We start from the raw sequence: 13,034 nt of genomic DNA, 5'->3' as shown, positions 1-13,034 counted from the left end.
TTCCCTGCTTAAAACCCTTCACTAACTCCCCTCAGCCATCTAGTTAAGTCAAGACTCTATAACATGGCTTCTGGCCCTGCATAATATGGACCCAGTTTGTCTCCAAATTCCTTGCTCACCACTTTATTTTTTGCCTGTTACATGTTCTTCCTGCAGTTCTTTATAAATTCTGTTCCTCAAACCAAACCACTCCCCCCATTTGGTTAACTATTACCCACTGTCAGGTCTCATTCTACATGTCATTTCCTGAGGGGAGATTTCTCTACCCAACACACTTAGTTTCTATCACAATGCTAAGTTTTTCTCTTACCATAGGAATTTATCATGTTATTTTGAGCATTTGATATATTCTACATAAATACATTTTAAATATTTAAGAGAGCTTTTCTGCTTTCCCCTTCGCTCTAACTTCATCTTATTTAATACATATTTTAAAGGAAATCTGCTATGCTATTCCTTCAAGTTATACCTTCAGCCCTAGAGTGACAAGCTAAAAAGTTGGCCACAGAACCAATTAGAAAAAAAGAAATGGAGAATGTAGATGTCTCATCAGGCTCCCCTAGAACTTATTCTCAATATCTTCTATAGTAGCGCCTTCTTGAAGGGGGGATATGTTTCAAGACCCCTAGTGGATGACTGAAACCATGGATGGTACCAAACCCATTAATATACTCTTTCCCTATACATCCATACCTAGCATAAAGTTCAATTTACAAATCAAGTACCATAAGAGATTAACAACAATAGCAAATAATAAAATAGAATAATTATAACAATATACTGTAATAAGTTATGTGAATGTGGCCTCTCTTCTTGTGATGATGCAACATGATAAAATACGTAAAGAGATGAAATGAGATGTCAGCATTGCGACATAGCTAATGGCTACTACTAAACTTCTGATAAAACATCAGAAGGAGAGTCACCTGCTTCTAAACTGTAGTAGACCATTGTTAACTGAAACCATGGAAAGCAAAACTGCAGATAAGAGGATACTACCATATATCTATTTTGTTACAAAAAAACTAAACCTATGCACAGCAGAGCAAAATGAGTTGCAACAGTAATTCTCAACTACTTAATTTAAGAAATATTTACATTATCTTTTAACCCATGCCAATAACTATGTTAGTCTTTTGGGGAGATGATAGTAAATCACACACTATTCTTCTTTAGAGCTGCAGGTGGATGCAGTACTATAACAATGTACCAAGACAACACATGAGAGGGTGGTTTTACCCAGACCAGAGGAATGGAATAAAGTTCTTTTTTTATGTCTTGAAGTACACATAAAGTACACATATTGTTTTTTTTTCAAATAAAATAGAAGAAACTACACGCAGTGTTAAGTGACAAAGTCAAATTTATTAAAATACATACACACACCATATATGTATGTATGTATGTGTTCTCAATAAAATGATCTAAGACATGAATCTGGCAATTTCTTCTAAATCTGTCATTATTATTTCCTATTAGCTAACTTCAGAAGTGTTACAAAAATACACGTATATATGAACAAATATATATGTTCACCTATTTGGGAATGCCAATGATAAATAGGATAGCCTGTTGGTTTTGTCCATTTATGGTATAAATGGAGAGAAAGTGACAGGCATTATCCAGCCATATGGGATTTCTTCATTAAGGAGCTAGAATTCTGAAAATTTTCAAAGGGATTTTGTGTGGGTCTGCAGATAGTTTCTGGAAAGTGTTAAAAATACAAATAATGAAAATATATGGACATAGGGACTCCTGGATGCCTCAGTGGTTGAGCACCTGCCTTAGGCTCTTAGTGTCATCCTGGGTCCAGGGATCAAGTTCTGCATCAGACACCCCACAGGTAACCTGCTTCTCCCTCTGCCTATGTCTCTGCCTCTCTCCCTGTGTCTCTCATAAATAAGTAAATAAAATCTAAAAAAAAAAGTGGCACATTTAAAATATATGTCATTACACTAGTACATTTCCTCAGCAAATCCACAGTCATTAATCCATGCAGTATTTCTTTGTAAACACTAAGAACTCAGAAACAGAAGAGGTTAAAATATATTCTCTCAAATTTGTGCAATAATTACATGTTAATTTGTGCAGGTTTCTTTTATATTTGTTGCTCTATGGATGAAGAATGCTTCTTACAATTAAAATAAAATTTAGAAAATCACATGACCTAGCTCTCCAAATACTTCCCCTTCTTTCATTCATTCTGCCTTCTTTTTTACTTTTGGTCAAATTCATCTATCTTCACTGAAATCAAAGAGTTTTCTCTTAGAAAGTGTAAGATTCATAAGGCAGGCACATTAGTAGGGATATTAGGAATTTAGTTTTATACTTCAGAGTCAGCCTATCTCAATATTGTGGTTGATTAGATAGGATAAAAACTGGCACAATCAAGGAAGTTATGTGTCTTTAAAAGTAATTATCTCTAAAAGAAATTTACTTCAATCACTGTTCAAGTTCTTCAGATAAACTTTAGTCAAGTTCTATGACTTCCCCTGCCCCACTGGCATATAGAACCCTCTATTGACTGAGGAATATTACGAGATTAAGATTCCTATTATGCTTCAATTAAATAAGGCTTTGGGATCTCACTGCATCCCTTGGTGGAAATGGTTTATTTGTTTGTTGGAATGGTATCTTGCTTTTAGGTTTCTGATAAAGTGGAGGAATAATAGAAATATTGAGACGTTTGGAAATGAAAGAAGTAAAATAGGAAAAAGTTGAATATAAGGACACAAGTCTGAGAATATATCTGTTTCCTCCATTATAAATGAGGTCAATGTAGATATACAGAATGAGGTATTTTCCTTTGTCATTAAGTTGCACTGCACTCATTTTCCACGGGCACCCACATACAACACAGGTCCTCTAGCTGTGTGACCAGAATGGGAGCTGCCTTATCCTAGCATGATCCTGAGTCTCTAAGTGTACTATGTATCAAGAGATAACACCTCACATAAGGGAAGCCAATTATTTTACTCCATCTTCCTGGCCAAAGTGATTGTCTGGGAGTGAGTACTTTCTACATGACAGATCATTTAGAGCCTTGCTGTTTTGTTTTTGTTTCTTAATTGACAAAGAGGTGTTTTGTTTCTGTTTTTTGTTTTTGTTTTTCTGTTTATGGTTGTTGGGACTACTACTTAGAGCTTCCAGCAGCTCCACTCCATGGAAAATAATATGTGCAGTAGGTAGCAGTGGACCTAATAAAGATAGTCAAGCAAAAATAGGAGCCACAAAGTTGTTTTATGTAGATTTCCATCTTCTTATTCTAGTTAACTCTAAAACCAAATATTCTAAAGTTAGGTTTTTGTGAATCAATATATTATACTTTGGGTTTTTGTTTCAGCTAATTAAAATTCAGTTCCTGCCCCTTATTATTACTTATAATAAAGCTGAAATCCCAAAGAAGGATGTATATCACCTTTTAATATGAATTTTATTAAAGTATAGAATACATAAAAGTACACAAAAACGTGATATAGTTAACATTTTACAAAATGAACATGACAATGGGATAAATCAATCATTTTGGGTTCAAGGAAGTTTAGAAGGAAGTAAATGAAATAAATTCTTGTTTTTGAAGTAAATTATGCTGGGAACAGACTTACCTGTGTCCACTCATTTGTTTGTGGATCATAGGATTCCATAGTGTTGAGGTAAGTCTGCCCATCATAGCCACCAACGGCATATAGTCTGTCACCAAGGAGACAGACTCCAACAGCATCTCTGGGCATACTCAAAGGAGCCACCATGGTCCATGTGTCTGTTTTGGGATCATATCTAAAAGGTAAGGATAATAGGACATAACATATTCTAATCACATTCTGCTTTTTACTATATGAATGATACTTTTTCAGAAGCACACCATGAAAAACAAAACTCCTTTTTTTTTCTAAAAGCTCAATTATTGGAGCAGATGTTTAAGAGTTAATATCCACAGTGTCTGGCTTTCTGAATTTTAATGTATTTTAAAAATACACCTAGACTCTTAGATGGATGCACAGTCACTTTAAAAAATGAACCTCATGATTTCTTTCCACAAGGAAGGCAGATATGTAAATAACTGTTTTCCACTGCAAAATAAGGTTCTGAAAAGTAAATATAAGCAAAATGCTATGGTAGTGAAATAGAAGTAAAGGTGAAAAATCTGGGATAATTATGGAATTCTCCACCATTGAAGTTGCTTTTAAATCAGTTGCTTTATATCTAAAGGTATAGCCTAAATTTATTAGAAAGAGGAAGGGACATTTATGTAAAAGAACTGAAGTGTTAATAAAAATGCATGGCCAGCTTTGAGGAAAGCAGGTGTTTTAGGGTGACTAAGTTCAGTGATACAGAAGGACCAGAGTGTCTGAAAGGGTGATTTTGGATCAGCTTAGGTTTGTGTGATGGGTGTGAAGGGATTTTGTGTTTCAACAAGAAAACTTGGCAAAAATAATTACAATATGAAAAGAACTGTGCTTTACGGTGTTATTTGGGATTCACTGTAAGGAAGAAATTGGTAAATCAAGAGGTTGAAGCAGGGGGCCCAAGTTATTATTACTGAATTTAAGCCAAAAATAATTTAATTTCCAGAAAGTCTGACTACCATACATTACATATGGATATTTTGTATTTTGAGTGGCAAAAGCCTGAAGAATACTTTTGTGAATGTACTTTATTTCAGCTAAGAATGAATGATTAAACCACTTTGCCTTTCATCTGTACCTGCAAGGTCAGATACAGAAATGAAAAAGCTAGTAAGAACCCAGCAGAATAAATATAAAAGAAGTCTGGGTGAAAGTTTGGGTTTGTTTTGTGTGTGTATGTGTGTGTGTGTGTGTGTGTGTAACAGATATAGCAAATATATTTTTAGTTTGTTTTTCTACTCCAATCTTGTGTTTCACCAATTGAAACTTTCAACCCACAGCCTCCTAAAACAAAGAAACAAACATAAACAAACCTAAAATAAAAACAAAAAGCCACCTGTCTGTTTATTGAAAATAAAGAAGGTTGTTAACAAAAGAAATGGTTGGGAAGACCCCAAGGATCTGAAATTTATATTTCTCTATATTTATGTTATCCAAGGTGTTACATGCATTTACATGCCATGTTTGGAGAGATTGTGACAGCCAAGATAATCTACATGAAATGAGAGATTGGTTGAATGCCTGCAAAACCAGGACTGCCTTGAAAGTATGCTGTCCATAGAATAAAAATGTAATTTTACTTGCTATAGTTAATAAATGCAAAACATCACAAATAAAACAGATATATAGAAACACACAGAAACACAATCTATGCCATCAAAACCTTTATTTAAACTTACCATGAAAAATATAAACTTACCATGAACAATTTGAAATATAAAAGATTTTTTAAAATAAGGGCAAAATAAAGAAGAAGAGGGGGAGGAAGAGGAACCAGAGGAGGAGGAGGAAAGAAGATACCTCAAGAAATCAAATAGTGGAATCCAGAGAGTGAAATGTTTTATAGAATAACTGGCTGAATTCTCCAAGTCAATAGCAAAACGAACAAACAAAACCCCCAATAATAATGAACAAATGATTAGGAAGAAATAGCTATTCTAAATGAATTATGATTAAACATAACAGAAGAAAAGTGAGTGGATTTTATTTGGATCCCAATTCAAGTAGACCAATTATTAAAAGATGTTTGAGACATTTTAAAAATTTTAATATAACCTGGGCATTAGATTTTAATAAGAAATTATTGAAGTTCTTATTAGTTCTGAGAATAGCATTGTTGTTACATGTAAAAAATAAAAGCTCTGATCATTTTTGGTTGGCTGTTTCTGGGATAAATTCAGGAATATTTTGAGCTAAAATGACATGGTTGAGAAATTCTTTGAAATACTTCAAAAAAAAAAAAATAAAAGAGAGAGAGTGAGAAGGGAAATGGATAAAACAAGAATGACACACTGGTGATAGTGGTTGAAGCCAGGTAATGAGTACAGGGAATTGTATTGTTTACTTTTTTGTCAGGAACGATCTGTAGTAAAAATAACTTTAAAAGTAAGAATGTATAATACACTTTAATTTCAATGAAAAGCAAACATTCTTTACACTTTATTCATTCTTCAGTAAAATCTAGGCTAGCTTTTGTCCCAATCACTTCACTTAAATAGCTTTTTCTGAAGTCATATTTTATCCCTCATTTAATTGCTATCCAGCTCTATAGAATTTTTTCAACTAATGTCAGCAAAGCAGACTTCATCACTTTGCAAAAAAGTAGAACTGAGAAAACAGCCAACACTAGTGCATGAAGCAATAATACATGAATTTCTGAAGATCTATGAAATTTCAAGTGAAACCCAAATACTGAACAATTCTCAAATACTTATATTCCAGGGGGACATAAGAAAACGCTAGTATGTCTTATATTTAGGTACACATTTAGAAATAATATCCTACATTTAGAAATAGATATCACTGTTTTATATATATATTTTACAAAATTCCTGAAGGGAACTTTAAAAATTTAATGCATTCTAGAAAATCCAGATCTTTGGATTAGATGTGTCTGTTTTCAAATCTATGTAATACATTTTTTTCTTATAATAAACTTTTAATTCATATCTGGAAATGGTAAAAATTTAAATTTGTATATTGCAATCCAAAAAAATGAAGGCAAAACAAAGCCAAAACAATCCAACTCCTCCCCACCTATCACACACTTTCTGCTAGATACTTAGGAAATAATTAACAGAAATACAAAATTACCTACTAGTCGTTATCCTTGTTTTCACATTAATGACTCTAAATTGATTTTTCTATATTCAGAACTCTTTATGGGGATATGGAAGACTGTTATGCCCATAAATGAAATAAATAGCTTTTCTAACCTTAGGAGAAGTTCTACAGATGTATATCCATTTTCCAAATGATTATTAACAATGAACTCTGTCATTGTCAGTTAATATTTTTGATGAAACTGGGATCCCTGGGTGGCGCAGCGGTTTGGCGCCTGCCTTTGGCCCAGGGCGTGATCCCGGAGACCCGGGATCGAATCCCACATCGGGCTCCCGGTGCATGGAGCCTGCTTCTCCCTCTGCCTGTGTCTCTGCCTCCCTCTCTCTCTCTCTGTAACTATCATAAAAAAAAAATAAATAAATAAATAAATAAATATTTTTGATGAAACTCAGTCCTAACCATTATTTTTTCTCTGGTTCTTGATTTTTTATTATTTTTTTAAAGAAAAAAGTGGCAGGGATGGTGGGAGAAATGGAGTGGCTGTCTTTTTTTGTATTTAGCCTGTCTGCTTTTCCTACATCTCACCTTGGCCTTCGTGGTCAGAATGTTGAGTTCTGTATCAGGGACTCTATTAAAGTTTACAGCCCTTGGTCAAGAGAAGCACCAATATAGAGAGGCTAAAATTGGCTGTAAAATGAAAACTTGCTGAAGGCATGTGAGAGTCACAGAACAAAATGTAGTGTCGCATTGAAAATTCCCATTGAAATTTTTGATGTACCATTAATTTTTTAAGCCTCACTTTCCCCCATTATTTAAGGATAAAAATTAACCTTAAAATATTTAAAGGGAAACTCTTTTTAAGTATTAAAGCATTACATTGGGAACAAATAGAATCATTTTCCCAAATGTATAAGCAATATTCAGCTAGAAAGCAAATTAAGCAACATAGAAGTGATTTGTAGCCAGGTTTGTTTGCCTGTAAAACAAAATAAAGCAAACAAGAAAAGAGAGAAATAAGGAAAGATAAGATACATGCTATTAAAATAGATCAACAGCTCTGAAAAAGTGACTTTTAGGTTTCTAGTAAATAAATTATACAATCTGTGTTTGAATTTTCATAATTATTTGAATTAAGCAATTAAGAATGACAATAACACTGGTCAAAATAAATTTTATTTTTCCTGTAAAGAAAACCAACATCTCTCTATCAGGTCTCATGAGATTATCAAAACAAATGTACCTTGACTTCAGAAATGTTTGCATGACAGGGATGGAAAACAAATTAATTCAATAAAATGTATTTTAAAAAACTCCAGAATAACCGTAAAATGTTTCTATGAACATCCTTGTTCAAAGATTTTCATATATATGCATATCTAATGGGTATTTAGGAATAGAATGTCTGGGCCCAAGAGAATATGTTTTTTTTTGTGTGTGTTTTTGTTTGTTTGTTTGTTTTTTGAGAATACGTATTTTGAAATGTGGTGATACTACCTATTGGTATTTCAGAGTCTGGGCCAGTTTACATTTGTATCATGAGAGTAATGAGAGTTACAGTTGCTCTACATCATCTCCAAAATTTGGTATTAACTGTTTTCATATTAGCCTTTCCGATAGGTCCTGGTATGCCATTGTGTTTTTAATTTTCATTTGACTAATGACATCAAGCGTCTTTCCCAATACTCATCTTTTCAAGAGTTATTGTTCAAATATTCTGCCAATTTTTTCTAATGTTTTTAAGTTCTTTTAAAAATTATTTCTAGAATTCAGTTATTGGAAACAATGCCTTCATTGGTTATATGCTTTGCAAATATTTTTCCCACTCTCTGGCATAAATCTTTACTCTTTGTGCTGTCTTTTGAAGAGTGATTTTTTATTCATTTTTTTAAAGTAATCCTTATCTACAATGTGGGGCTTGAACTCATGACCTCAAGATCAAGAGTTGCATGTTCTGCTAATTGAGCCAGTAGGCTCCCCTGAGGAAGAGCATTTTAACAGTAATATTTCTCTTTATGGATGACTCTTTCCACATCCAGTTTAAGTAATCTTTCACATCCCTATAATTGTGAAGATAGCCCCCTCTGTTATATTCTAAAAGCTTTGTTTCATATTAACTGAAATCCATCTTGATTTGATTTTTGGTGTGATATGAGAGAGCAGCTAAAACTATTTTTTTTCCATAGGAAATGTGCTTTTTTGACTTTGCTATAAATCAAGACCCCTTTAAGTATGATGCTATTTCTGAACACATATCTGTTTTGTCTACTTGTTTGGACTAGGCCAATGCCACAGTGCCTTAAAGTAATTTAATAATTAGATGTAATATCTAGTACTTCTTCTAAGTTTTATTGGGATTTGGGGTTTAAATTGCATGGTTCTTTAACAGTTTTCATTGTGAAGTATAAACAAAGTTTAAAGATGCACATTCCTAGTAAATTCTTGACAAGAGTCTAGGAAAATTGGGAGACATCTTTTAATGACAGTGTGAATCTGTAGCTTTTTTTTTTTTTTTCTATAGACTTGTAATGAGACTGGAAATACCAAGTCTAGTGTGAGCATTTGGAAAAAACTTTAGTAAAAGGAATTTTATTTTTAAAAAGGAATTTCTTTAGCTATGTCCCACAAAGTTTGATAAATATTTTCATTTCATTTTATTCAGTTCACATTATTTTCTAATTTGAGTCACATGTCATTTTGAAGTATATCACCTAAATTTCAAGCAATTGAACTTGGGGCACCTGGTTGTCTCAGTTGGTAAAGCAAGCAACTCTTGATCTTGTGGTGGTGAATTTGAGCCCCACATCAGGCATAGAGCTTACTTAAAAATAAAAACACAAAACAAACAGCTGAAAATGTAAAAATTTATCTTTTCTGATTTATTTCCAGTTTAATTACATGTTGGCCAGAAAACATGCCCTATGAGATTTCAAGCTTTTGAAAATTGTTGAGGTTTACTTTATGACCCACAACAGTAAATTTTGGTAAATATTTTATGTGTAACTACAATTATTACTTATAAAGGTAATCACTATAGCAGTAAAATTAGATATTTTTTTCAGAAAGTTTTGCTGTGACCAACACTGGCCAGTGTGACTTTAACAAGTATGATACAAGCAGAAGCCTGATGATTCATTGTGTTGGATATTTGCCTCTTTGAGCCCCCTTCTCTTGGCCTCCCCTGCCTTGGAATCCCAGCCAAAGGGGAACAATGGTTCTTTGGTTTAAGCATCAGCGGAACACTCAAATGAGAGGCAGCCCTAATTGCTAGCTCTGGCAGAGAATGATTATGAACATTAAAGCCTTGTTGAGGCACAGATGATGGTAGCATCAGCCAATATCACATGGAGTATAAGAGTAGCCCAAACTGAACCCAGCTAACACATAATCATGAAAGATTTCAATCATAAAAGAAATAACTACAAAATTATTTTAAACCATTAAGATTGTAGAATTGTTTGTTAGAAATAATCAAAACAATAGCAAATAATTTCATGGGGTATATATCTACCTTAAAAGAAATGTAAAAGTATCTGCATTTAAAGAAAATATTGAAAAATATTTATAAATCTGTATTAACCGGAGGACATACATATGGTTAGTAAAATTTATATCTGAAGTTTTATAAAAATCAACATAATAACTGTTTGAGTTGTGTTTGTCCAAACCTATGCCCCCCCCCCAAAAAAAAAAAGCCACAAGCCTTGGTAGAATTTAAAATCAGAAGCCACAATCCATCAGACCACGTACATTAATCCATCCATTGATTTGTACAGACAGTATATTTAAACATTCATTGTATCCTCTACTAACACACATACAGTTGGAGAAAGGAACAAAGAAATAGGTCAATTTTTTTTGCGTGTGTAGTTTAAACTGTACTAGTAAATAGGTCTTAAAACATTGAAAAAGAATGAAATGTAGACATCAGTTTACATTAATGAATTTTAATGAGTTACTAATGAAATTGCTTTCTTTATGGTTTTTTTCTCCTAATTTTATATGTCATCAACAAACACTATTTCTTAATTAAAAAAATTGAAAACTTCATGGGTTGCCTGGGTGGCTTAGTCAGTTAAGCATCCAACTGGATTTTGATTCAGGTCCTGATCTCAGGATCCTGGGATCAAGCCCAGTGTAGGCACATTCTGAAGGGAGTCTTTGAGAATTCTCTCCCTCTCCAACTGCCTCTCCCCCAACTTGTGTGCATACACCTACAAGAACTCTCTTTTTCTTTCTCAAATAAATAAATCTTTAGGGGAAAAAAAAGAAAGAAAACTTCAGAGTGGGTTAACTGTCTGACTGCAACCAATTAAGACAGGATTTCTTAGTTCAAATTCAGTCTCAGCATACAAATTATTCTCTGATCAGTATAGATTCCTCTCACAGGATCTTCCACATGATCTATAAGGGCACATTCCCTGTTTTGATTTAGTTGCAGCAGTCTCATTATTTAGGGTCACATGTCGGGTAACATGGTTTTGAGTCGACTATCAATTTCAACCCCAAGACAGAGGGGAGGAAAAGTCAGTGCAATGTTAGGAGGAAAAGAAATCATTGTCAATATTGTTTGTGTCTTTCTGACTCTCACATTGATTATGTGCTTAATCTTTACTTTTAAGATAGATTTGTAAAAAGTATCTGTTGATATCCTCCCAATCTTCCTTAGTACTTCTCTTAAATATACAATGGGCACAGAAACATTGGGAAAGAAAATGGGGCAACTAGATTTCTGCTCCCCTTTTCAATATCCCTTGTGTATATATACAAAAATGTTTTAAAAAGTTAATTTGATTTCAATTTAATTTAACTTCTCTATGAAGACATGTGAAAAATCCTATTTTGACTTAGATCATATTTATTGCATCCTCTCTTCAAGGTTGAGGAAAAGAGAAACAAATTGCTGACAGAACCAGGGAAAGCAAGGATAAGCCATGCAGCTCTTTGACTCCTCAGATGTAGTTTCCTCAGCAGACCTTCAATAATTATTTAAATTGTTGTCAATCAATAGAACATGGAGCATATCCAGGAGACCTGAATGCTAGTTAAAACTCACTTTTAAAAATAAATACCTTTTAACAGTTCAGAACTAGGGGCCAACTGATTATATAATCACTTTCTCTACTAATATAACAGAAAACTATTATTAGTCGCATGAGTCAAATGGTGCTTTAAATAGACTCTCACAACTTAAAATGAATTTTACAGTTTGACAACCAGGACTGACATCTTTCCATCTACACGGGACATAATGTTTCATCTATTTATGGACGTCTACCTTTCCACAGAATTGCTCTCCTTCCTTCCTTCCAAGCAGGCAGATGAATGACTATGATGCCAACATTCCAGGTAGTACAAGGACAACAGATTATTCTGTAATCCCTGTCTCTAGCTGACCACTTCAAAGATACTGCTTGCCTCATAAGCCGTTGAGGCAAATATCTAATCACGCATCTAAATGAGCTTAGCTATGGTGTTAGTAAATAATTGCTGTGTACACTTGTAAAGCAAGTGCTTCACATACATAAGGCTGTCAGAATTTTCGTCTTTTGTATCTGTCTCTAAAATAAATTTGAACATAATTTGTTATCAAAGAAACATGAAAGATTATATGTGCACAGTAATAGAAAAATAACATTAACAACAAACTAGTTAGTCTTTTCATGCAACACTCATTTGGCTAGTGCTATAATCTTAGGAAAAAAAAAAAAAGAAGAAAATATCTTACTAAAAGGTTCAAAAGCCCCTATCTAACATTTAACTTTAAACAGTTCAAGTAATTACTGTCTTGTAGAAAATTTAGGATCTCACATATCTCAAAATATTAGTTAATGTATCAGTGTGCTATATAAGGCCTAGGATGAGTGCCCATAATTTAAATAAAATGCTCTCCTTGATCATCTGTTTTCACTCTTTAGAACTGCAATTCTTGGATATGTCTAAACCAAAAAGATGAACTAAGAAGAGAAATTAAAGAATCCCAAATTCTATTCTGACCTTACATATTATTTTTAAGGTAACTTTAAAAAACTGTTTAATTAAATTAATAATGCATTTATCCTTGTATGTCTGACAGCAAATCTTAACTTCTATTAATTTTTTTATCAAGATCTAAGGATGATATCAATATTGAGCCATATCTTGACAGAAAAATTAGATGTTCTTATTTTAGATGACTTTTCTGATATGACTAGTGCGTAGATCCTGGTAAACTTTGAACAAAAGTTTTATATTTATTTTAAGTAATAAACAAAAAGGCTTTTAGATGCTTATTTGTTAGTGTTTGGATTAGATATAAAGATATAATTTATTTTCAATTAATATCTGAAAATCTGCTTAATATTTTAA

At 33.1% G+C, this 13,034-nt stretch overlaps 1 protein-coding gene across 1 annotated transcript in view; it reads right to left on the bottom strand.

Moving 5' to 3' along the window:
- The window catches only part of KLHL1 (kelch like family member 1), a 363,308-nt gene that overhangs the window by 3,427 nt on the left and 346,847 nt on the right, over positions 1-13,034 (bottom strand). The window contains exon 10 of the mRNA XM_072782826.1: positions 3,606-3,777. Coding sequence (XP_072638927.1) covers positions 3,606-3,777 — 172 coding nt within the window. The remainder of the gene's footprint in view (positions 1-3,605; positions 3,778-13,034) is intronic.

The sequence above is a fragment of the Canis lupus genome, chromosome 17, assembly GCF_048164855.1.
Source record: "Canis lupus baileyi chromosome 17, mCanLup2.hap1, whole genome shotgun sequence".
In the NCBI taxonomy this organism is placed as follows: domain Eukaryota; kingdom Metazoa; phylum Chordata; class Mammalia; order Carnivora; family Canidae; genus Canis; species Canis lupus.
The sequence above is the reverse complement of the archived record's forward strand: the minus strand, read 5'-3'. Positions and strand labels throughout refer to the sequence as shown.